Raw genomic sequence first — 27,161 nt, 5'->3', positions numbered from 1 at the left:
AAACTAAACAGGACGAAACTCCAGATCAACATTTGGTTTGTTTAGCAAAAGAGGAGAAGACCCAAATGCCAATGTTATCAACACAGATTTCAAAACATTCACAATAAAAGTTTTGCAATGGTACCATGAGGTCAGAATTTCATTGAACATGTCTGCTAGACCTTGAAGGACACATACAGTGTGTTTTGATGAGAAATTTTGAATGCAAACAAAACTTTCAGTGAAAACTCCACAGGGCACACTTTCAATTTTTCAGTTTCCAGCATCACACAGGGTTGTGAGGGTCAAAGCCACAGTGGCCATTAACTGTGACTTAGAACATCTTTCCACAGAAAATGCTTTTCATTCAGCATCAGGAAAACCACTGAGAGGAATCAGGACTCATATTTACAGATCAGATTCCTGACTTATTAGCACATAATCAACAGTATAATCACTCTTCTAACATCTTTTTGGCACCGCGGCACTCCCCACCTTGGCTGAGAAAATCTTGGTATCATTCAGAATAAAATGCTAATTAATTACATTAACGGATGCAGCAGTTTGCAGTGAGACAGTAATTAAAGCCAGAGAAGCAATATATGATTAACATTCCATGGATGGAAATGACTATGATTATTCCAACCAGTGTTGACTTCATTAAAAACCATGTAATCCAAAGGGAATATCAGTATGCTGTGATACTGCAAATGCAAATAAAATGAGGGAATGGGCTCAGTTAGAAGTGAACACATAAAAATGATTGTGGGTAAAGCTTAACTTGGTGTACAAGCAGTTGTTTACAGAATAAACCTTTGCAGATTGCCTCATGACAATTTATGAATCAGAATGACTGGATTATATTCAGTGTAAAGAAACTGTTCCTGTGCATGTGCTGAAGGCCACATTTAAATACAGTGTCAACGTCTCCTTTTTTCTTTGTGTTCATATACGTGTTTCTGTCTTTCTCATTCTGTGAGTTTTTGCCTTACAGTCTGCCTACTCGTACTTTCTTTAAATCAATCCAGATGACTGTAGTTGTTGTCATAGCATACAGCAGCTGTTCTGTATCTGTGATTTATCATTGATTAACTAGAACAAGGCACCCCAACATATGGCAGCAGCGCCTTTAAGTACACTGGCACACTTAAAAACACATTAAACCAAAATGGTAAATAAGAAACACTTGAGTTTATTGTTTCATATTGTTCCCCAATCAGTGTGGAAGTTAAATCCTCTTGCACTCCCCTTTTCATGGGATGCAGCTCCCTTGAGTGGGAAAAAAGGGGATTCCACCTGATCCATATTAATGTGCAGCGGTTTACGGGCAAAGCTTATCTTTTAATGTCCGCCTCCCCCTCCTTTTGCAGTCACATTAAGCAGCTCTGCAAGCCTCTACATGATGTTTGCATTACTGTCGCACATAAGAAAGTATCAAGTGTGCAAGGATTAGAGTTAAGTGAAGGATAAACCCATACCTGGATCACATTAGACATGGCGAAGCAGCTGGGATCACATGGTGTGCAAAGCAGAGTCACAAATACATTAGCGTGTTCAAAGAGCAGGTAGAATATTTTTCAGTTTTAAAAACCCGATAGAATAACACAAATTGCATACAGGTGGATCACAACTGTGGTGGGTTTAGAAATACTATCAAGATGTAGGAATATGACAATTGACTTTGAATTAAAATGAAAGCAAATGTACCTATATTAACTAATATGGAGAATCTTTGAGTTTGACTCATTTCTAAGATCTCTTTCAGTTGTTAAAAACTAGACCTACATAGATTTGATAAGGATTGAAAAGGATTTGATGCAGGGATTTGTTACTGAATTACAGTTTAAAAAAAAATAAATCAGACCTCTAACGCTACATGTGAATAATGTTGAAAGTGATCAAAAAATAGTTTTAATATACTGGCATATACTATGGTTCTGTCTTCCCTGTACTTACATCCACCCCCAGGACTTTGAAATCCCACATACATCTATTGATCCTCCTGTGTGTCGGCTTGTGTTTGATCAAAGCTTTGCCCGTGATGTGTGCAAGAGCTTCCAATCACTTTTATGATCTCCCAGTTTTAACCCCTATTGTGTGTTCACTCCAGCCCCGCTTGGTAAAATCAGAGTCCTCCTCCTTTCTTTCTGAATGGCACCGTCACCACCTGGTCTCCATTCACTTATTGATTGCCGCAGGCTATAGCTATCAGCTGGGTCTGGCTTGGTATTTAGCATTTATAATGCCCCTGTGCTTCAAAAGAGACGTCCGTAAAACACTGTCAGGCTTTTCTACACCCCCAAAATATCTGCATGATCCTCCATCAGCATTCACAGGAGATCAAGTTAACCCACCAGAGAAAAAGCCAAGCTGCACATAAGGTTTCTCTACTGGGACTTGTTTCTTTATCATTATGATTATGTGTCAACACTATGCCCCTTGCCCTCTCTCCTTTTGGGACCAACCCATTTAGGTGTACCCTAGTTATTCCTGCCTTCTCTCTTGACAGTTAGCTTGTCAAAAGTTGCCAATCAAGACTATGAAACTCTCTGCGGCCCTCATTTTCTCCCCATCCGCCAGAATCCATCACTCATGGCACAATAGGACAAAAGGGGGCTGTACCGCTGGAGGGTAGTTGATCTGTTGGGGAGGGTGGTGTATGAGGTGTATGGGGCAGGGTGTTACGGTGGAACTACCCCATTCTCTGGTTTCCAGAAGGGTTAATGACGGGTTCAATGGTTCTCTACCCCTTCCTCTGAGTTTGCGTTATAGCTGGAGATAGGGCTTCCATTGTTGCCTTGTGTCAGAGTGCACAGGGACAATGAGGACCTCAAAGTTCAGGGCTTACCTCTCAAGGCTCGAAAGGAACTTATCAGTTTTTCATGTGCAATGGGGTGTGCTGGCACTCTAGGTCTGTTCAATGCGGTCTTTGATTCTGCTTTGGGTCGCAGGGACAAAGGAAGAAAAAGTGAGTGTGCGTGTGGGAGGAGATGGGGATTAGGGCAGGCATCAATCTTTAACCTGGGCACTGTGGTCACCAAACACAGCTGAACTCTGACAGTGGATCACAATGCTCTGTCCTCCTCCAGTAAAGTCCAACACAGGCTGTTAACAAGTCTCAGCGTACTTACTCATTACTTTTGTACCATCGCAGTCCACTAGTCAAACGTGTTTTTTCTTCAAAGGCTGGCACAAAAGTATTCTGAAACACGTTTTGTTTTTGAGGTGGTGATGAATAATATTTGTAAAAACAGCTAAACAGCTTTGCCTAAATTGGAAAAATCCTATGTTGGCAGCACTAACACCATTGCTTGGATCAGTTGTAATTGGCAATTTTCCACATATCCTCTCTATGAAGCTGGTTCTTAAACGTCTCTGTAATGCATTAAAACACTGAGTGCTTACCCTCAGAAATAACAATCAGTCTGCAGCCTTTGCTGTGCTTAATCAAATCCGCATGGTAATAAATTTTACACTGCAAGGCCCATTACTTGTAATTGGGTCCTAATTTGGCAAATATACATCATGAGTGACACGGAGTAGTTGGGCTTGTTAGACATTTTAGGCAAAAGTGGGATGGAGTAATTGAATCGTAGTCCCATCAGCCAAGCAAATTTTAAGCTGTTATCTTCTCATATGGAACTAAAACCAATGTGCGACACAAATGGGCCCAAAGAAATGCCCCTTTGTATGGCATGTACCTACTTGCAGGAGTTTTATTTCCAGTTAATGATCCTCATTTGGTTTTTCCTGCCCCCATCAACCACAGCGCACTGACATTCCATGACGTCTGCAGCTATGCCCTTTAATTACTGATAAGTGCAAATTGTTTGTGCTGTTTTATGGCCGTGCCAAGTTTTCAGTGTTTTGACTGACTCAGTTTCACAAGCCATTGCAAAGATTGATGGGGCTTTAAAACCATTCAGCAAGCACAAGAATCTAAGCGAGGTCCCTGAAATGTTAGTCTGTCTTTAGGTTGAGGTATAGATGACAAGTATGCACAATCCAACATTTATCAACTGTGCACCTCAAAAAGTAACACTTACTTGCAAGAGTAATTGCAGGCAAAGTGCCAATATTTTTAGAAACAAATGTGTTTTGTGTGATGCTGAACAAAGTAAGGTCCTTAGTAGCTAATGTGACTCAGAGTGTCTGATTTAATGCACATGAAAGCACAGAAAACAGGGGAGAAGAGTGAAAAAGTGTTAGTTAAAGAATTAGTCCATTAGGCCTAATCAGTCTACCATTATCTTCTCTTTACTGGCAATTTTGTGCGCAAAGGGCTGTGTAGGCTTTGGTGAGGGAGTATACCTAATGATTTTGTCTCTCTGCCCCTTCTACCATTCCATCTTTCTTGAAAAGAACCCAGAAGCTTCATTCGAGCCACCAGCAGGTCCCATGTCTCATCCTTTGATAGGCAAACAGCCCAATTATTTCCCTTCTTACTGAGTTGCATGGCCTAATTGGAGCCTACCCGTAGGTAGCAGTGCAAGTATAGACCTGAAGAGGAGGGGGAGGGAGGAATCTGTCATGAAGAGAGTTCTTTACAGTGAAAGTTTCCTGTGAATGGGAATTTCTCTTCCCCTCACCCCAGCTTCTCCTCATCCCCAGTGGCAAAGACAATGTGTTTTTACAACAGCTCATTAATGACTGAATGACTGATTTGATGGTACTTTGAAAGGAAACTGAGTCTCATTGTTGAGCCACTGTCGCCAGTGGAAAGTTGGTTCATTTTGAGGTGATTGTTGTGGATTAGGGCACTTTCGGCCTCTCAGAGTGGGGGTAAACCTCTTTCATTCTGCTTACTCACATTAGCATCCAAATGTCCCAAATGTGCCCAAGTGATTCACTGGATTTCTCTAAAGAAATAAACTGCAATTTGCATTTGACTTGTGCTTACTCTTAACTCCAACACAGCAATGAGTGCGTGCAGCTCTATTTAAAAACAAAGGGTATTACCAGATTATTAGTGTTTTAAATACTAAACAAATTAAACATAGTATATAAGTGTGACCCCTTTTCACCCCAGTTTCACTCAGAGTTGAAAATAAGTACATATCCACTTGTATGTGACCATAAGCCACAAAAATGAGATATAATCCTACTTCCCAGCTGAAAACTGTTTTGGCTTTCAATCAGTGTTTCCTATGTACTCTCAAGCCCCTAGAAATGATAATTTTAACCTTTTTTTATTATGTTAATTATCTAAGCTTTACCTTCATTATTCTGTTAAGATTCTTCTAGCAGGACACATTTGTAAATGAGAATGAGGTCTCAATAGGATTTCCTTTGTAAATATAGTTTAATGAATACGCGTTTAATGCTGTTTTAATGCAGTTTTTAATTTCATTTTATCTCAGTCACCTATGGGATAAGTCATTTCACGCCTGTCGTGCTGTTCTTGAAAAATTAAATTGTACATTGTTCTACTAATTTGTCCTAATTTGACACCAGACAAAGGTGTTTTTACTCCGAAGAGGAAAGACTGTAGGTCCAAACAAGGTAAAGTGACCTCTCCATGTTGGCTATCTTGGGGTCATGACATGTGGAATTGGGACACAGCTGGTGCCCACAGCCAGATGAAGGAGATGAGGTGACGGGGACAGGAACCAAACGGCCCTGCTGTCCACCTGCTGCCTTTAGAACTCACCCTGGTACCAGAGAGCTCCTGCTGAGTGGCACCATGGCAACCACAGAGCTCCCCACTGATTGGCCAAGCTGTTACAAATTAGCACGTCGGACAGATTCATTAGCATATAAAGAGGTGAGCTGAGGGCACAGAGGCGAGATCATCTGGGGCGTCCCCTGCAGTGCCCCTGGTCTTCTATAATGACCACCGAGCACCTTGCCAGAGTCCCTGAACAGGGACAACAAGGTGCTTTCTCTGTCAGTCATTTGTCACCACTACCTGCAGGCTATGGTGGGTCACCAGGGAGGATGGGAACAACGTCTAGGAAGGCATAGACAGGGCCTGTGGGACCAGCTGGGAGACAGTGCCCCAGGACAGAGGGAGGGCAAAGAGTGCAACATCAGCAACATCGTCACCATCACTTTCACCCTCATCATTACCCATTAGCCTTATCTCCGACTGCTCCCCTCCTCAACTTCTCATTATCATCCCACCCCCTCAGTTTTCACCTCCGCCATCTTCTCCTCCTCCTGCTGCATGTGTGGGCTTACACTGACAGATGCAGAGCGGCTGACCTCACGTAAAACTGCTCTGGCTTACAGTTTAACCACTGTAACTCTGGGTCCAAAGGTCAAACAGTAGGCAGTCAATGGGCAGCAGAAGGATCAATTCTTATCATCAGTCTTAATGAGAGGGGACATCATTAAAAGCTAGTTTCTGTTAATGAGAAGCACTTCCCGGGGTCCCATTGCATTTACCATTAGCTCAACAGTGAATGAACCAAGAGCTCTTATTGATTCCACACAACTGAAGAACACAGGCGCCATCAACAATTCCCTGTCCTATCAGTAATGATTCTCTGTGATTGCGTAGAGGGCTTATCAATAAAAGTTGCCACAATAGTAGAAACCCCATATCACCCTATTGTTATACACATTATTTTGTTTATGTTACATGTAAAACTGGAATAAATCCAAAAAAGACTGCTGCATAGAAAAAAAAAAGAGTTTTGAAGAAACAGGCTAGAGCACATGTGGTGCCAGAGGCATGATTTGAAGTTTTACACAAGCGGTACATCACGTATGGTACCACTTGCCTACCCCTGCCTCTGTCTACTTTCATAGGAAGGAATGATCATATTGATTCCATTTCCTTCCCTGTAGGTAGTGATTTTCTGACGGCCCAGAGAGCTATACAGCAGTGCGACCGTGTACCGTTTCTGTATGTATGCACTTTCTCAGTAAAGAGCCACATCCCTGTTTGAGACAATGTCATTGTGATAACATGAAATCTAAGGTTAGAAAAAGCTTAATATATGTAATAACTCTGGTTATCTGCTTCAATTTTCCATTTCTATATTTAATTTTCCTCACTGACTTTGAGCAATGACATAATATTTGCTGTCTGATGCCATCTTTTTGTCTGTCTGGATCCTAATGATTTCTTTAATTACAAGACTGGGAGATGCAGCAGCCATGGAACAATAGCCCTCAGTGGCTGCACCGCACATGGTGCAATTAGCTCTTGCTACAGCATCCAGGAGTGTCCTGCAGCTTGCACCTGAGACTAACGACTATGTAATCTGTTATCAATTATCACTCCTTCAACTCTCACATCCTCCGCATCCCTGACTGCCCTTCACTGTCCCATCCTCCCTCACATTACACTGCCAAACTTCCTCATCACTTGATTAACAACCCCTTTTTTTGCCTCGGTAACCCTTTTATCCCTCAGTCCATCCTCTGAGTCCTAAACATTTCACTCGGTTTTCACCAGGGCCTTGTTTACTTCCTGCAGCAGGATCCTTCATCCTGAGTGCTGAGTCCACCCCAGGGCTCCACAGAGAACTCTTTCAAGTGTTTCAAGCAGTCTAAGGGACGGAGCTCCCTCTTCACTGCTCTCCCTCTTTTGTCTGTGCAATGTTATCCCCTTTATTTTTTCTTTCACGTTGACAGACAGACAGCATCAAGTTCTTTCAAGGACACTTGTTTTCTATTTGGTGTGGAATGTTTCTCTTGACTCCTTACCCTTCACCAGAAGCTGTTTGCATATTTGAATACAGAAAGACTCTTTCAAGTGGTCACTGTCAGAGACAGACAAAATGGGAGAAATTCAAGAGTATGAGGAGGATGTTTTTTTGAAAGGTTACCCCCAGGAAATAGTAACTATTAACATCTAATCATTTCCATCTTCCAAAAGTACTTAATAAACCATAACACTAGTGGATTTCTCAACAGAGGACCTCTTACTTTTAAAGTGCTTAGTGATAAGTGGTTTGTGAGAGAATTTAATCTTCCATGCTGAGTATGCGGTATGATAATCATTACCGGTTAAAATCAGTTCTCCAAAATATTCGTTTTCTCAGCTAATCACTTTCTGGCCTGTATTCTTCAGTCTAATTTCTCAAATCACCCCCATCTTTCATTGCTACATCATAGCAGTCTCCTTCATCACCCCTCCTCACAGTGACCCCTTAAAGTGAAGGAGGAAGTTTCCAGATGGTTTAGCACTTGTCGGGGTGACTTCGGTGACCCCAGATGCTGTCCAGATGCAGGTCAACGGCAGGGTGCAGGACGCTGTCCAAGTGACTTACAGCATGCTGTAAAAAGCCACTATGGGAAGAAAGGAGAGAGGAGAGAGGGAAAACTCCAAACTCCACCTTGCAGAATGAGCCAAATAGGCATGAAATGTCTTGAAAATTGAGTTCCTTACTATTGTGTTAAGTTTTCTTGTGGCAGCTCGTTTTTGAGAAAGTTGACACGTTAGTCTGAGGGTTGTCACCAGAGGTCCTGTTCTTGATCAGTGGAAAGCATTAAGTGGCAAGTCGAGGTTTCCAAATGTTGCTGAATTATCGCTCCCTGCCAGTAAAGGAAAACATTGCTGCAAATACCCTCATGTTAACACCTACAGAGCGCTTTAGCTTTTTGCGACACTTTGCTGTCTTGGGAACTCTTGCCAAATACTGTGGACCATTAACTTTTGAAGTGGAGTGAATTACCTTTATGCAAGTTTTAAACAGGAGCCCAAAGTCACTTTCATGTATGATTAAGACACTTCAAGCAGAATGTAATGACTTTTTGTTTGGCCATCTATTTGATATGACTGCTGAATCTCCCAATGAAGCACAATTAGCTCCAGCAAAGTGATCAAATGATGCATAAAAGGACTGATGCCCAGGGAGCAAGTGCAGAGGTGCAGAAGAAATCAGCAGCAGTGTACCGTTTACTTGCTTTAAAACACTCTATGTGCTTATGTTTTTCTTTCCTAATTAACCAGGGTTATTTCAATGGTCCCCGAGTGCCTTGTGACTGGACTAATAGAAATAAAGGCTTGCTAATGGACTGAGGGCAGACTGTATTATTTTGCCCTTCAAACTGGCCCCCGGAACACCCCTCAACCAAGCCGAGGCCCATTCTTTAAACAACAGCCATAAAAGCCAATGAACCGTAGGAATATGTTTGCCATATGGCCTTTGATTGTTAGGGGGAGAAATAGAATGAGAAAGCAAGAAAGCATAAAGGGGCTGAGTGGGGTGTGTGTGTGTGTGTGTGTGTGTGTGTGTGTGTGTGTGTGTGTGTGTGTGTGTGTGTGTGTGTGTGTGTGTGTGTGTGTGTGTGTTTGTTACCTCTTTGTTACCCTTTTCTGTTTTAAACACCCACCTTGTCAGGACCAGTTGTCCTCACTGTGACCAAAGCTTGGTCCTAATGAGGCAAACTGTCATTTCTGAGGTCCTGGTTTGGTTTAGGGGTAAGGTGTGAATTGAAGTTAGGTTAAGGTTGTGGTTAAACTTGAATTGGTTAGAGTTAGGCTGTCCACAATGAATGGGAGTCACTGCAGTGTCCCAACAAGGATAGCTGCGCAAACTTGTGTGTGTGTGTGTGTGTGTTTATGTTGAGGGGGATTTCTTCAAATTTCCCAATGCTCCATGGGGGCCATGGCAAAGTCTGTGAGTGGTGGCAGTGTGAACATTATCCAGACGTTCAAGAGTGTGTGAAAGAGCGAGCGAGAGAGAGAGATTTACAGCACTGAACTGCAAGTGCAACAGTGTTTTTAGGGATGAAGGGTGAGGGGTTTTATGCAGGTTCTGAGGGTCAGGCCAACAGGGGGCTACACAAACCAGCAGTCCTGTGCAGAACTAATCAGACTTTGCAGACACACACTCTTATACCTCCAGACATATATCTGACTGAAGCCCATCAACATGTCTTTTTGATGAATGATGCACTGTAAGATATTTTTAAAAGAAAATTTAAACCAGTGAAACTGATATCTTTAAACTTTTAGTGAGAGTGTGTGTGCTTTTGCAAGTGTGTGTGTGTTTATTTTAAAGTCATGGATTTTTGAATGTCTGAGGCTTGTGTGCTGGGGGCACATACAATACACTATATGTTTTCTCTTTGTTCTCTCTCCATGCATGCATAATGCAGTATGGCCTTTGCCGTGGATATTCATGTCACTTTGTCCTGTCTTATCTTACCTCAGCCCCACTCCTTTGTCCTGGGATTCCTCAGCTTTCCCAGTTACATGGGCACTTAACAGCTCGGCGGTCCCCTTGCTATCAGCCATGGCCTGCTATCTCGTGATGGGCCATGGCAGACACTCCATTGAGAGAAGATTACAGCATCCGCCTTTGTTCTACTAATCACCCTGTCTCTATTCCATGTTCATGAATGGTGATTTCAGAACATGCCAAAGCTCGGAAAGTAGCTGACTAATTAGGTTTACTAATCACAGTTTCATTAGCCTTTAGGTCCGACTCGCCATTCTTCTCTTTCTAAGGACAGAAAGATTTTTTTTCTTTTAGAGCCTTTTTTGGTTGAGCTCAGTTATTCAAATGGAGAGTGATATCCTAATTAGGAGTTGTGTATGCACCTTTCAGAGCTGCAAATAAATCATTTGGGTTTTCATCTCAGGGTGTCCTTTAAGAGTTCTAGGACATGCTTTGTTTGAACTGCTGATACTGTTTTGTCACATTAAAAAAAGCCATTTGGTGCCGTCACACACATATTGTCCAGATAGTGGCAGCAAAGCTTGTCCTTGGCGCTGAAGAACTGTGTCAAAAACAGAAAACACAATGTTATTGTATACACTCAATTAAAGTGAATAGAATTTTATTTTTGAGGCATTTCCTTTCAGATTATTGTATTCAGTTATTAAAATAGTAGACGTGTAAGTACAGAAAAGACAGCTGAAACAGCCTGTAGAAGCTGTTGCTGTACTAGTAAGTGTAAGAATAGCTGCATGACGAGGCATTACATTATCTGTGTTGTCTCCGAGCTTGCTGGGTTTGAAGGCGCCAAACGTTTTGCTGATCTTTGCAGAGTTAGGGGTGCGCTTGGCATTGTGCTGGTTCATGCAGAGGAGTGCACACTGAAAGGAATCTTCTAATTCTTTGTCATCCCAAAACTGTCCCAGCAGTTTTTATCTCTGGGCCATATAGCTGTCTGCTCCTGCTGCATCTGGCTGATTTAGAGCCCGTTGCCCGCAGTGATAGGCAGAGAACTCGCTACACTGAGATGTTAAGCCCAATGTTGTGGTTGCTCAATGTTATTAGCCACCTCTCTCAAACTTTGCTGCATGCACAACGTTCACATAAATCTGTGTAGAACACTCAGTGTGACCTAAGTGTTAATGTCTTGTTTGTGTGTGTGTGTGTGTGTGCTATAGTGGAGTGGAATGGACAGATTGTAAAAAAAGTATCTATGTAACCCCCCCAACGAACGGGGTCCTCAAATCTGTCTGTTTGAAATGCAGTTCAGCTCCAAATAACTTGGCTGCTGAGTACTCCATTCCATAGGAGGCCCTGTTATTGCCTGGGGAATTTATTAGGTTTCATCAACACCATGCAGAGAGCTTTTACTGCCATCCATATGACCAGTATGAGGCTTTACTGGACCTTGTGAGAGCTGTCTGTGTGTCTCTGTCTTTCTGTCTGCAGAGATTAAACGCAGCCTTGTTCACTCTGTTTAAAGCCAAGCCTGAAACGTTTGAGCTACTCTTACTGTCTACTACAGCTTGCAACTTTGCCTGTGTTGTTTGCTCCATATAGAGCTGAGAGATTCCTATCGCACCCCTTTTGGAACGGGTTGTATTGAAATGAAAACCCAGTGCAGGCGCGTGCTTTGACCACCTTGTGTGGCATGTGCTTATCATGTTGCTTATGCATATTTTACGACACATATGATCCATATTGGGTGGATCTATGCTGCACATGTTCTGCTGTAAAAGGCTTTTCAGCCTAAAACGCATTGCTCTTTAAATCCTCCTAATTCAAATATGTGTGTAGCTTGACTTGACTGTCAATATAAGTGTTACAAGTGCCACTTCGGTTTCATGAGGCAGAAAGTGAGCTGTTTTGTTGGCTGTCATATTCACGCTGATGTTCCCCAGCTGCTGAAGGTAAGTGCACTGATGTTTCAGACATCATCCAACCGTTTTCAGGGACTGAAAGACTGCTTTCCACACCGCTGCATGATCTAAATCCATCACAAAGACCCAGTCCGTCTGATTGTGCCACATCCAGAGCTCTGCTTCATCCTCTCTGCTCTTTCATTGCCAATAAAATGATTAGGCCCTCAGTGTGAGTGCATGTTGGCGTAAGTGATTTTGATGTATGGCAGAAGCTGAAGTTGATTTAGTCCGCAACTACATCAGCTGCCAATCTTTAGTTCCTGAGCATGATGGATGCCTACAGAGTCAGGGGTCAGCTTTGTGTGGTGATGACCTTGGCCCAGTCTTGACCTTGGTAAGGGGTTGGTACGGTGGGTATTAGAAGGTGTTGGGTCTGTAGGATCAGTAAGGTCCTTCTTTTCCACATGACAAATGAATGGCTGTGTCATTGGGGAAAAAGAAAAAAAAAACACACTGTGTCCACTTTGACCTCTCTGAACAGCGCTCCAGGGAAAGTTAGGGTCTGAATCTGCTCTCGGGGTCATGGCTTGGCCCCCCAGCGGCCAGGGATCATGTTCCTAAATAACCTCCAGACATCCTTTGGGATTTATGGACCCACTGGGCTAGAAGTACAACTTAGTTCGCGGTCAGCTTTGATGGAGTATAGGCAAGTATTGTATAGGAGTGGAAACGAGAGTGTGACTGAATGTGTGTGTATGCCTGCACATGTGACGCATGTGTACCCATGCTTGCATGTGAACATGCAAGTGTGTTTATGCCTGTGCTAAAGTGTAAGAGGTCAGCTCTCCATGTGATCTGACCAGCTAATCTAAATCTAATCTTAGCCAGCTGCATGTCCTAAGCATTCCTCGCCCCCATCTCCTTCTTTCTTCTCCAGCTGAAGGAGAAATTATTAAAGCTACAAATTATCAAGACCCAGAGGTTCTTCCACCAATAGTGATAGCAAGCAGATGGCAGAAGGACTAGGAGAGACGTAGCCCTCCTCCCCAGCTCCAACCCCTTATATAAAGTACCATTTGCATTTCATGAGCCTTAATTGCGTCTGTTGCCCTCCTCCCCACCGGCTCTACGATTTTGTGCCTGTCACCGAGCGCCCCTGCACCCTTGAAGGAGCTGTGATAGATTAAGGTGGACCTTCTGTTTGCATCCCCCTCATTGTGTTCCAGAAATTAGAAAATATTATCTCCCAGTAAGCTCAAAGTAAAAAAAAAAAAAAGAAAGGGTGGGTGTAGGAGGCGATGGTGACATTGGATGGGATAGGACAAGACAGGGGGAGTTTGTAAGGCATCAATGGGAAAAGTGGTTATTTTAAAAGCTCGTCCTTGACCCCGTGACGGCAAAATAATGATGTGTGAACCCCCAGACACCCATAAAGCATGGAGGAAATAATGCGTATCAGTCAGTACCAATTTTGTGCTGTATTCTTTGTTTAAGTCATTCTTTTGGTCTTTTCTTTTTCTTTTTTTTTTTGTTACACATTTAGCAGTGGATAATTAAACTGTGTGCAAAAATAGTGCTTGAGTTCCTGAAGGCAGGTGTTTACGATGTTCACTGAACTGCCAAAATCCAGGTGGTGGTTAAATCAAATGGCACGCTATGACAGAATGCTGATCTGTCATCATCAACATAGTTAATGTTGCAGGGACCGGACAGTTCTTTCCAGACTGGTGTTGGTTCAGGATGACATGACAAATATGTCTGGTGTCTGTCTGGTCTTTCCCACCGCACATTTGTAGCTGATGTGTTTGTGTGTGGCTGTGTACAAATATGAGTGAAACAGACGGCTGAGAAAGTAACGGAAGACCCTGAATAAATGCAGATGCTCACATGCAGGGCACGAGGGGTTACTGAATGGTTTGATGAAATGAATCATTTCAAATCTCAGCCCAAGTGTAAACCTCTGAGAGATTTTAGCACCTCACTAATAGACTATGTTGGCGTTCCTTCTCATTTGTCATCCATTGTTTCATTCATTGTCAACTAACCTGACCTGAGCTGAACCCCTCGTGCTCTGCTGGAGCTGCTCATTGGTCAGCAGGTGAAGACTGTAGTTAAATCTCGTCTCCCATATCTGAACATTAATTGTTTGTAAGTGAAGAAGAGCATTGCTAAATCTGTGTTTGATCCAAAATGTACATTGTTCATTACTATTTTTTTGCATATTTTATTTTGTGATGTTATCACATTTTGCTTGAATTGATCAAAAGCAGAAGTGTGATTTGTCTTCTAACTTCACCTTTAATGAGGTGTTGTACCATAAAAGCCTTCATAATGGCTCCGGAGGAGGAGCATTCATTAGATTGACTGAAGGGTAATAGAGAAGAGACAAGTAGGAGAAATCACCTCTCTCTATCACGTGCATGCATACTGATGGCAGAGGGTATCCACCCTCGCAAACAAGCTGAGCTCCAGACAATTCTTAATGATCATATACGGAGTTAATGAGGTTTAACACACTTCGGTAAGAAAAAATATGATCTGCTAAACCCAAGGGAGACATTGAGTCTTTCCTCTCCCTTCTTAATACAATGGTATAGTAGATTTGACTGTAGTGCTCATATTGTACCACACAGAGGCAGTGTTTGATAATCTAGTGTGATTTGTGAATTTTGAATTTTGGCACTGTTGCTTTACTCATCCACAAGATGGCGGTATTGCATAGTCTATTCTAAACTGCCTGTCATACCCAAACATAGATACAGATTTTATGGATGATGAAATACCTAAAACACAGAGAACTGGGACATGAGGAAGAAAGAATATATGTAAAAGCAGGTACAGACTTTTCCAGACACTGAAAACTACAACACAGACACACACATGCAGACTAGAATGCAGTGTCCTCATTTCACCCAGTGCTAGTATGTCAGAGGGGGAGGCAGTGGGAGGCTGTGACCTCTCAGGCCTGCAACAAGAATCCTCCTTCTGAGAGTACTCTTTCATTGCTGGGAGATTTAGATGCCTATCATCAGCTGAGTGCAGACCTGCTGCTTATGGACCGACTGTTGTCTTTAAAAGGAATAGATATCATCACAAACCATTAGCTATAATCACAGGCTGCATGCCAGTTGAGTCCTCTAACATTGCAACAGGTAGGTAGGTAGGAAGTGGACCGGGTATGTTGTACATATGTGTGGTGTTACTGAAAGACACAAAAGCTCCGTTGTGGTGGTAAGAAACATCCTTTAATGATTAAACTCAAAGTAGCTTTGGTAATATCAAGAGCATTTGGAAGTTTAGGTGTAAACATGGTATAGACAATTGAACTCTGTAGCTTTACACAAAATAGTAAAGAGGGCAGTTGTCATAAGAGGCAGTCTCTTCTAACTGAACCCAGAAATGAGCATCTAAAACCCACAGCAGACTAGCTAGTGTAAGCTCTGAATTAAATACTTACAAATACACCACAACATAGCTCTGCTTCAGAAGGCTACGAGATCTCACCAGAGATCAAGTGGAGGGCAGACCTTTGCTTACAGTGTTCAAAACACATCCAAGTCCTCTTATTTCTGATGCTGTGAGAGACACTGTTGACACTGAAACACTAGCCACATGTTTTGAATAACTGGCATCAGGTGCCAACCGCCGTGCCTTTGCCCCAGTGTGTGTAACACAAGTCACATACAGCATTTGCAGCCACATGTACAAGGCAGATTATTGGATCTACCAGAGTATGATTGCATACTGTAAGACAGACTTGCTTGGCCAGATGTGAACTGAAGTTTACATGCGCCACTCTGTATTTCACTTGCTGACATCTAGCAGCCTATGAACATGCAGCGACTGTCAGTTATAACAGATTCATCACCACAAATGGTTCAGAATTTCCATTTTAATGTCTGTTACCATTCACTGGTATATTTTCTACATGATGCTTTCGTAGCCCAGAGATGTGTGTTTCATAGTTTACAGGCAGACAGCATAACAGCCCAGAAAATGACTTGAAATTTAGCATTTTGTATTTTCTGGCTCCTCATGCATCAAGTGTTAGTGTGAATCCAGTCCCTTTTAACAGTGGAATACACAGTATTAAATAATGCGAGAGTAGTTTTATTGAGTAAGTGAGCGTTTTAGGCTAGATTGTCATCAACATCTGTTATGCACAACATATAAACAGTGTTTTATACAGTAAAAGAGAAAAACGTAGAGACGTCAGTGGACAGAGACTGCAGCATGTCAAACTTCAAGTATGTGAAACAGACATTTGTATCACCACTGCAAACCTCTCTGCCCTTTTTTTTCTCACATGTAAAGTTAATACTAAATGTTTTTCCTATCATTTTGTGTTTTCTTATATGGCTTGAACTGAGTGGCATTTGTTTCTAGTAATGTTAGGACTATATTTTTTCTTAGGCATTTCCCTCAGTGTTATTTTCTTCATGGTACTCTACCAAATAGGCAATTTGACTTCTTGAGACTTTAACAGCCATGGTCACAAGGTGAGAACAAACATCAGAATGAGGGAAACGTAAGGCAAATAGAGGTAAAATAAAGCTTATGTAAAGTAATTTCACTGTGATCGAACTCTTTACAAACTTGCAGAATAATACTGACATTCCAAATGACTTTTGATTTCATCAGTGCACCACCCCAAGCTCAATTATTCATTTTTTACAGTAGCTGATGAAGAAAAAAAGTCAGACACCGCAACGTGAAATAGGCTGTGTTCCCTAAAGAAGCTGTCAGGCACTGTATGTACAGATGTACCTCTCTCTAATTCTCACTTTAATTAATGGCAAGCTGTTTGACTCTAAACAATAACAAAATAACTCTGTTGTAAATGATTGCTATCAGTAATAGGAATGATAAATATATAGCACCATCTTTTGTTGAAAATAAGAAATAGAAAAATACCGAAAATAAAAACACTGAATCTTGCAAATTCACAAAATAGAAAAGGACCAAATCTATATTTCATATTTCTATGCTACGTTCATGGATGTTACCACTCTTTTTGTAAAGCAAGCCTATCAAAAAATCTTCCTAACCCTTCTATTTCTATACATGCACTTTGGTTAATATTCTTCAAGAAACTTTTTTTCATTTTTACTGATTCTTTGGCAGTTACCAAAACAAAAAAAGGAAAAAATGAAAAAAAGAAAACACAACAAAATAGCGTCTAATTATTTCATCATTACAAACAAACACTGAGGCACTTAATCAGCTAAAACAAAGCTCATACAAGTATCTGTTGACAGAGCAACACAAAAACTATGTACATATATGTAAAAAGTGTTATAAATAGGTTTTAAACCATAGATACTATATACATCTTTTAAAGGAGACAGTATTGGTTGTTTTTGTGTTGGTTTGCATGTTGATTTTTTTGGTATTACCTCCCCCCTTGGTGTTATCTCAGTGTATTGGCCTGGTGGCTCCATTGGCCATTGGTACTTAGGCATCAGAACTTATACTTAAGAGGGGAACTGATGACACTTGCAGTTGGGCAGGGGGTTACTGGGAACAGTGGGATGGAGTGATGGCTCATTCTCGCTTCCTCAAGATGACATAGATGAGTCCGCTGATCAGCGCCAAGGGGAAGGCCACCCACGCCAGGATGTAGGAGTAGCCGAAGGCGTTTGTCTCCGGCACCCAATCCGGACTCATCACTGTGTAGATGATGGCTCCGCTCATCACAAACAAACCTGCAGGGAGAAAAAAGTTAGCACTGAACATTGCTGACCATCGTGCTGTTCAAATATCAGATCGAGTTTCTCTGCAGTGTTGTGCTCTCTGTCTTGTGTCCCAGGCTGAACTCAGTCTGGCAGTGGAGGCCAGCAGGTCAGTGTTTCCCAGAAGGCATCCCTCCACATTACATCATGGTGTTTCATGCTTATTGAACACCATTCTAGCCTGTGCAAGCCCTTCCAGCTCTGCCCACCTCCCTGGTCCGACATGGCATGATCTATTTGTCAGACCCCCACACTGCCAGCCTTCCTGACATTTCAACTTGTGCAGCTGGCAGTGTTCCCAGTGTCATTCCTGTTTGGCTGAGTGGGCACCTGGGAGCTAGGCAGTGCGCTGGCACAGTATCGAGAGCAAACCTGGGATGCCGGAAAGGGCTGCCAAGAGAGGACACAATGGACTGGCAGCTGAGCTGCTCTCTGGCTAAAGGGCATGAAGGACAATAGACAAGTGGAGCATAAAAAACATTAGTAACTGGCTCAGACTCTTTTAATTTAATTCTCTGCCACAGAAGATGCAGTGTGGGCGTCCACTCTTGGTCTGATTTGGTTTGTCTAGGTGGATTTGCATGAGTGGTGTACGTTCAGACTACCTAAGTGCTTCTGTACAGTTTAAGCAGATCAGAGTAGTGCTGAAAATATGAGTCACTGTATGAAGTGTATTAGGTGATTATCCACTTTCCTGCTTGAGAATGTGCTGCCTTTCTTTGTTTTGCATCGTCAGTTGAATGTCTGTCATCTTACAGACTAAACAATAAATCAGTTCATCGAAGACAAACAACTCATTCATTGCAACCCTAAATGTCAGTCATGCTAGATCCAATGCAACCCCATTTTACATTTTATGTTGATAATAGTCAAAATTATACCAGTCTAGTGTCTGTTTGATTCCTTTAATGTCTGGCTGATGTCAGTTGCATTGTCAGTGGATTTGTGAGAAAGTGTCAGGGCGGGTGAACTCACTGGCAAGGATCTGGAAGGTTCCAGTGAGGAAGAAGCGTCCACCCTTCTGCAAAGTGAAGAGCTGGCAGAAGAAGAGGAAGAGAGACAGGCAGCTGAAGATGATTGATAGGATCATGAGAGCCTGGACTGCCTGAATCCACTCTGTAGGGGAAGAAGAACAAGGAGAGTGTTGTCAATAACTCATCATTAGCCATAATAATAATTATATAATAACTCAATGAGCTTGTGAGATGGGAAGGGTAAGAGGAAACAAATGCCAAAGTGTGCTTTCACTGGCGTTGCCTCTGCTGAATTTAAGCATCCTCTCAAAGAGAACGTAATGAGCTTGCCTGGGCCTTGTTTACTTCTGGGAATTTGTAATGGATCCATAACAATGGAACCTAGGTATCTTGTTCCTAAAAGCTCTGTGCGCCCCTCACAGTGGGACCTATGACTAAATGTACCATATCGATTCTTAGTGCTAGTCCTGCAAGGCCAGGCTGTAAGAAGCCATTAACCCATTAGACACCTGTATTGATAGGGAAGACCAAGTACCATCTACTGTATCTGTGCTGTCTATCTGAGTGCATGTTTGTGTGTTTGGTCGTGTGTTTCTGTGCTTCATTCGTGCTGCCATGCCAGGAATCCCAGGATTTCCAAGCAGGGTCTATTTCTTGTCTGAGGGTTATCCATCCTGCCTGTCTGGCCTCTCAGGTTTCCTAAGCACTCGCTCTTTCCCTCTCTGTATCTGTCCATCTCTTCTCTTTAGCTGCGTCTGCTGTTACTATCATGTTTTTGTGCCATCCCTGCCCTAAAGAGCAGACATGTCACAGGGTACTTGACCACAAGGTACAGCCTCTTCTGTTTGTGCACTGGCAGCCTTTGCATAAGTACACTCATTTGGTTCTGTCCTATCCTGGTATCAGCAAATACTTCAGATAAGTCTATAAAGTGGGATTTCATGATGGCTCCATATTTATACTTCCCACTGCTGAGCTCTGACATACAAATTTCTAATGTTTCCTTCAACATTATCAGGCATCTGAGGTTTATTGATTCTCTTGCATTATGTAAATTAAAGGCATGTTGTGGTTTTTTAACGGGGGCGCCACTTACAACATGGAAGAAAAAGGCACAATGCATAATTTATCACTGCATCATACTCGTGAACAAAAAGGATGATTAAGTAATATGACAGCTTACATTGTGTGGTGTTGTGACCTTGACTAACCACATGTTAACACTGTGGGCTAAAACAAAAACACGTCATCTCCCTGTAACGTATTTATGGCTATTCGATCTGTGTCCATTTACATAAACATCATGCACTTTTCCTGGAGGAAAACAGAAATGTCTCTGCTATAGATTTAAAGGGAAACCGTATTTGGAATAATTTCACAGGGATACCAGCCTGGAGTCAAGTTACCTACAATAACAGCACTACAGTTTCACTTGGTGACCATAGGTTCAGGATTGAGATGTGAGAGGAAACATGACATGCTGCAAACCTCCATCCACAAAATATAGCCAGCACAACACCACACCGTAGCAACAATGATCCTGTTTTTTGACGTTACATAATACTATGTGAAAATGTGAGAAATGGGCAAAATGTTCCACCCTTGTCCTCACCTATAAATAGGCAATACATCATTGCTTTCTAATAAACAGACATCTTGTCCTCCATCCTTCCTTTACTGACCGCGAGTAGGAAACAGTGACATGGGGCATTTCCTAACATGAGGCGGAGTTCAGGGCTCAGAATATCACTGATAAGCATGCATGACTCATATTCAGAAATGTATAACCATGAATGGTTTACAATCGCGGCATTACAATGCAGAGACTTCCAGGCTTTAGTTAAGCCTTTCACTGGAATTCCAAACAGGAAAATAACTGTTTATATTTGTCGTCTTGCTGCCCTCTATTCTCAGGCCCAACGCCCCACTGTGCTGAAGAGTAGTGACCAACAAAAATAAAATTGCTGTAGTATTTACCTCACTGTTTATGTATTGTAGGCCTGTGTGACATTCCTGCTCAGAGGACATTACTGCTCAATAGCCAATTTTAGAGTGAGTAAATTCTGTGAAGTCATTTTCATGGCTGTAAGGACGTGATGTTTAACTCTCGCTCAGCATGTGATAAGTGTGGCATGAGTATCTGTCACCCAGGCGTCATCAAAACCAAATGCAGCCAATATTTTTGTAACCAAGGCAACAACAAGGGGAAGTTTCAAAAAATTCCTAAAAATAACAATAATGACCAAGATTATTATTCACTTCAGAAGGAAATCAGTTGCTCAGCAAAGCTTCAAACAGCCCTTTTGAACGCAGGCTTGGCCTCTACGTGAGAACAGACCACTATCCTTCCATCCCCCGAAGCCAAAGCACAGAGCCGAGCACAGCACACGCACCTTCTTAAATAAACACTGTGCGTCAGTGCACTAATGAAAGCAAGTCAAACAAACTGGCTGCGCCATCAAACTACCTGGCAGAGTATGCAGGCGCTGCTTCCCTGACAAAACACACACTGGCTGAGCACGGCTCATTCTAGACAAATGACATCACCCCGCTGCAACCAGCAGCTCCTGCACCAATGTGACGGCACATTTGGGAGCAAAACATACTGCAGTCGAGATCTCACATGAACTTGTTGCTAAGTCACTAACTTTGAAGGCAATGGAAATTTTATCCTGATTTGGCTTTCAAAAGTAATGCAGTCTATATAATTGTTGTTTAGTTCTAATTCAAACATGTGAAGGAGGCTGACTGTCTAAATAAAACTCTAACACTGCAGCTGCTGTCTTAAATTGTCCTAATGATCCCTGCAAGCTAACTCTGAACATTATGATCTGACACTGGGCGTGACCCACCATCAGCATGCTATGTTCTGCATGAGGAAGGCCAAGGTCCCCCTGCTTTCAAACACTGACACACACACACACACAGATACACACACATAGATCTAAAACTTTAAATACTCCCTGCAGCCCCACCCTGAACGTCCCTGATTGCTCTCTAACTCCTGTCACTATGGACTACCGACACGAGACCTGAATATGGACATCACACCACGACTATTTATACAGCGGCAGCCTATCAGCTACCACTTCAAAACAGCACTGCCACATTCTCTGCCCTAGATGGCACCAGAGTCCCAGAGGAGCTGTGACACACCCACATCATCAACATGGAAAATGTTGGATTTCAGCAAGTCATTTTCCAGAGTTCAAATCCCCCATTAATATCAGTGTGGATGGTTTAAACCCAGTGTTATGAAACATTTAGTTGAGATTGTGTTGCCCAAAACAAACCTAAAAACTGACTTATTAATTAAAAAAAATCCTAGTAGCTTTTACACCTTTACAGCAGAGCAGTGACTGAAATATCCAGTATTAGCCACTGTAAAAAAACACATAGTAAATAAGTAGTTAAAGTTGTCTTAAAGGCAAACAGTTAGACGTTAGCAGGGGTCTGACCTCCAGTTGATGCTGGGTCACAGTGGTATCCTCCATTGCTAGTAGAGCAGTTTATCCAGAGGTCTGAGGTGCTAGTGTCACCGGACGTCCATACCTGGTGTCAACAACATAGGATGAGGTCAGTAACGTTTGAAGAGTAGTACCAAATGGGTCAGAAAAAAAAAACGTTTCATTGGCATATATACATTCTAGGTAAAGACATTCAAGTGTTATGTTTATACTAATCAGAAACGGCCCAGAAAAGTACAGCAGGGGTTAAATATTTCTTCCTGGGGGACACCTATGTGTCTGAGCCTCAATAGTGAGTTTAGTGAGTTTCCATAGTGATTAATTTATATTTATGTTTACTCATAATAATCTTCTGTGCTGTTGTTGTTAGAAAGAAGAAACAAAACACAACAATTTCACTCACGCTGACAATTGTTGACACAAACAGGAGAACCAGAGCAGCTACGTGCAGTAGGATGATTCCCAGTAGTAGGAGCAGCATCTTTTCGGGCGATCTGGACAGTAATGACAAGAGGAGACTGTGAGTGGAGTGTGTGTGTGTGTGTGTGTGTGTGTGTGTGTGTGTGTGTGTGTGTGTGTGTGTGTGTGTGTGTGGGGATGTCAGACTGGTGGGTCATGGGTGTGTCGCTGCAGCACGTTCAACACAGACAGCCTTTAGAGACGAGTCTCTGTCAGATGGCAAGGTCCGCGTTTAAACAGCACGTGCATTAACAGTAATAACATCACATTGAAGAGAAAGTCATTGTTAATATTGCACACGTGGGGAAACTGGATTCAGATGCCCGTGGTTTACATTTAACAGCATGTTTGTCGACACAATGTCTCCAGAACTGCATCTCAGTTTTTATTTACTCATTCACAATCAAATCTGTCTCAGGCGCTTGATTCTCAAAGCGCCTCTATTTTCTTTTTTTCGCGAGAAATAGTTAAACATTTCCGTCTTTTTAAACTGACTTTAAATTGTCGTCATACCTTCTAAAATGGGAATAATTTCAGTAATGACCAAGATATTTTAAAGTGATATAAAAGCCTGTCTAAACAAAGTCGAAAAGTATGAATTCTGCATAGTTGAAGGATATTTATCGGTAAAATGAATTCTTAGCGACCAGATAAGCCCAATGCCGGGCTTTTTGAGATGACAGCTCAGTCCTGCTGTCTGTGCGCGCAGTGGAGCGACGTGTATCCCACCGAAAAGCGCGTTTACTTCTTTAATCCGCCGGAGAACTGAGCGCAGCTGAATAGAGGAAAGTTCAGAAGAGACCAAAGTCCACTTACTTAGAGCGGATAGCTTGTATTTCCACAAACAGAGGTTCAGGCTTGCAAGAAGCAAAAACAAGTTTCCCCCAAAAGAGTCCAGCAGCGGTAGTCCCTCACTCCTAAAAGTCGCTCTCAGACTAGATTGATGCCAGGGCTGATGTTCTGTTATAAAGTGTCTCATTATGGAAGAACAACGCCCTACGTGCGTCGCTGCGTCATGGAGTGACCCTCTGGTCCACAGCCAGAGTTCCCAATATAGACGCGCCGTGCGTAATAGCGCATGGGTTGCCTTAGTTACTAACTTACTGTATGTGTAGTGACCTGACTGATCGTTGTTTTGGCTGTCGTGGCAACTAAAAGCAGCTATATGCTTTCGAGGAGATATATAGATATAGATATATATATGTATATGTATATATATATATATATATATAGATATATATAGATATAAAATTCCATCTTGTTGATGTTGCTTGCTCTGTCATTATATAATCTGTATATATATTTAGCAGAAACATATCAAATTATCTTTTTCGTAGATAAAAATATTATTATTTGTCGTATTTGTCTTATTTGGTAACATTGGCAGTGAATCACACAGCAGTTTACATACCTTTATATTTTAGACATGATTATGTAACATATTGTCTCAATCTTTTGTTCATTTAAGCTGATTTTATGTTTTAGCCAAGCAAAATATCTTTGTCAGTCTATGGTACAGTAGAGTAAAAGTAAGGTATTTTGGACTTCCTCCAAAGCCGTACATTTCTCTGTTAACTCAGTTTTCTGTTACCATGGCAATTACAAACACAAACATTGTGTAGTGTGGGGTCTTTTCCCTTGAGTCGTCATGTAGTCAGCCTCATGACTCGCAGTATGTGTCCAAGTGTGGATGAGTATGCTCAGCGCACCACCACCAGTTAGCGATAGCATCTGGGGCTCTCCTCTGTTTGACATGACTCATTTCCAGCGGGAGTGAAATGGTGTTCCACCCTGACCAGGGATTTCAGCCCCTGTTGTTAAAAGCATGCCCTGAGGTTAGTCCTATAAATATGGGTGTTACAGTGAATGGAATTCCAAGAAATACGTTCAGGGAGTATAGGGAGTGGTCAAAACTGTAAATATTTTAAAGTATGAATTGACTGCCTTATCTTTCCCTCCCCCCAGATCTTCTGCACGTCAGTGATAGTTCAACAGAGGCAGCTTGTTGGATGGAATCTTTCTCTAGACATGCAAGTTAAAGGCATCATTTCCAAATGCAGCACGATAACACTGGACCTATCTTGTTCCTAAGTCATCAAATGTGTATTCTTTCACTTCAGCAAAATGTCAAAAATTGATTTCACACCCTACACAGAAAATACTGGGCGTCTTAGATGGGTGGCACATTTTCCCCATCATCAGCAGGCTGGTGGAGGAGCCTAAGAGCTCTACAACCTCAGATAACCCCTGTCAACATCCACTCTCTATTCTTCGCCACTTAGCTCACACTTCCTGGTTGCCCCTGCTTGTGTTTCTCACACCGATGAAAACGGAGGCCTTTCTGCTGTGCTCATGTCCACACACACACATGAAAGGGACAGATACAAGACACAGATCACAGCCTTGAAGTGTTGCTCTGAGTGAGAGCTTCGTGGCTGCTCAATAATCAAAGTCAGTGACATTCTTAGCCTGAGCTGCACAGATGTACCTCTTTGTCTGATAAGATTGTTCTGTGGTTTGCGACTGATATCCTTAGTGGACTTAACCTTGTGTAACTCTGGTGTTTACTGGATCATGAGGCCTTAACTCTGATCATATGAGCTGTGACTTGGTCCACAGTAAAAGTTTACAGTGACATTTAGAGGAGAACTCTTGTTAAAACTGCAAAGTAGTTGTGCTGTCCCCATCCCCATCCCTTATATGTCAATGTTTGTAAAAGACTGACAATCAGTGGGCCAAGAGGACATGGGAGTGTTAAGTTTACTGCGTTTGTGAAGCCAGGGTTGAAGCCAAACTTTCTGGGGAGAGCCACATAGCAAACATTCAGGGTGACATACTGAATAATGTTACATCTGGAACTGCGTCTAACATTTCACCTCCATCGTTAAGATTGCAGGACTTATCTTCACATTAGCATGACAGACAGTGAGAGCGCATACCAAAACCATAGATAGGACCTCAGCCAGGGGGCATGGATCTGGAGAGTAGACATGATTGAGTTACAGTAACTCCATCCACATACCACCACAGAGGAGAGTGTTAAAACAGATGTGGCTATCATAAGTGATGCTTTTTTTTTTTTCTAGAAACATAGATCCTATTAAAATCTAATACTAAGATGTATAAGAAGTAATGCTGTATGAAAAAGACATCAACAGATATCGGACCTTGTCCTTGATTGGACTAAATTCCATTCCTGCTGATTTTAAAACAGTGCGACAGACTGCCCTCCTTCACTTGATTGCATTATATGGAATTTCACTTATCTTTGTTCAAACCACAATCCATTAGCTGTGTTGAATAAGTGGCTCATACTCACAGCCGATTTTGAGACAGTGAATCCAGCTGATGCTCCTTACAGGTCAGGGGTAAGGCCTGTCTGCGTCACCGGTCGACCACTAGGGAATGGGGCTTCTGCCTCGTGTTTCGGGTTGTGGCAGCTGTCGGTCAAAGGTGTCTCAGTCTTTGTGTCCTGTCATCAGTATGTGAAGCACCGTTGTCTGTCGGTCCGCTGAGCTGAAGTAGTTTAATAGCTCCCCTCCTACTGCAACTGTTTTGGACTGCCCCTCTCTCAACTCACATCGGACTCCTGTGGCCCCAGTTTATCTGACTGTTTACAGACCCAGCTAGTCGCATTCAAACAAACTTGCACATACATATACTTCCAAGCACATATGAGATTTATTTATCTCAGCACAGGACAGAAAGCACATGATACCAATAACTAGTATAATCATAAAAAATACCATCAAACTGGCAAATTGTATATCAGTGAAAAAGATGATAAAATGTGGAGAAAGGGGGTGGTGGGAACATTAAGGGGGCAATCAAATGGGAGAGACAGAGAGGCTGAAAGAGGGATGAAAGGTAAATACAGTCTGTTTGTTTGTGTGCCGATAACTTTTATGCTACTCACAACCCATGTCTTGTCATCACACTTTAATCAGACTAGACATAGGGTGATGACAACAGAGGGGTAAACTGAGCCCTGTCCTTTAAAATACACTGAATACACAACTGATTGCCAGTGATGTGACTACAGACGGTCCCGTGTGTAGGTCAAGTTCAAATGAAAGCTCAAATGAAGCCAATGGAAAGGTTTCATTTCAAAAATCACGCAAAGTAGTGGTGCCACTGCTATATTATCATGGAACGTGTTAAATCATCATGATCATGATTTACACATTATCCTGTATCATTCAATTTATAAATGGGGAAGATGTGGTGTATGCACATGAAAGAGCTGAAAATGTTTACGTGTTTGAAGAAACACTGCAGTTTGATCCAAGTTTGTACTTGGCTTGTTTTGTTGAGCGCTGTGCTTGTGCCCTTGGTACGAGATATATAAAAGCAGAAAATCTAATAAATGTGGCTTTAAGTCAGATTACAGTGCGTAACTCTCAGACATACTCACCCCACTATGATTCAGCAGGAAAGACTGCAGTACTGCATCTTAACCTCTGTGTCGCTCTCTTATCCACTCACTCCTCTCTGGCTGAGCCTCTATCAAGAATGAGGAGAACTGGACTCACAGATCAATGTTATGGATTGTTCCAGAATTCCACTTAAC

At 42.2% G+C, this 27,161-nt stretch overlaps 1 protein-coding gene across 2 annotated transcripts; it reads right to left on the bottom strand.

The window, feature by feature from the left end:
• Positions 1 to 15,185: 15,185 nt before the first annotated feature.
• On the bottom strand, positions 15,186 to 26,084 carry pmp22b (peripheral myelin protein 22b). 2 transcript variants are annotated; one of them, XM_041066636.1, is made up of 5 exons: positions 25,911 to 26,084; positions 22,536 to 22,626; positions 22,124 to 22,217; positions 18,667 to 18,807; positions 15,186 to 17,664 (listed from the first exon to the last, which is right to left on the bottom strand). In XM_041066636.1, the coding sequence occupies exons 2-5, from the start codon at positions 22,611 to 22,613 to the stop codon at positions 17,504 to 17,506; spliced, it is 474 nt and encodes a 157-aa protein (XP_040922570.1). In that variant the 5' UTR covers positions 22,614 to 22,626; positions 25,911 to 26,084; the 3' UTR covers positions 15,186 to 17,503. The 2 variants fall into 2 exon arrangements, with proteins under 2 accessions (XP_040922570.1, XP_040922569.1); XM_041066635.1 differs by lacking the exon at positions 25,911 to 26,084 and adding an exon at positions 23,408 to 23,556.
• Positions 26,085 to 27,161: the final 1,077 nt, after the last annotated feature.

Source organism: Toxotes jaculatrix, chromosome 21 (assembly GCF_017976425.1).
Source record: "Toxotes jaculatrix isolate fToxJac2 chromosome 21, fToxJac2.pri, whole genome shotgun sequence".
In the NCBI taxonomy this organism is placed as follows: Eukaryota; Metazoa; Chordata; class Actinopteri; family Toxotidae; genus Toxotes; species Toxotes jaculatrix.
The sequence above is the reverse complement of the archived record's forward strand: the minus strand, read 5'-3'. Positions and strand labels throughout refer to the sequence as shown.

Coding starts and splice junctions, on each gene's coding strand:
- pmp22b (XM_041066636.1), bottom strand. CDS start 22,613: ATGCTGCTCCTACTACTGGGAATCATCCTACTGCACGTAGCTGCTCTG. Junction 18,808..22,123: donor TGACCCAGCATCAACTGGAG/GTCAGACCCCTG, acceptor CTTCCCCTACAG/AGTGGATTCAGGCAGTCCAG. Junction 17,665..18,666: donor AACCTTCCAGATCCTTGCCA/GTGAGTTCACCC, acceptor TTCTCCCTGCAG/GTTTGTTTGTGATGAGCGGA.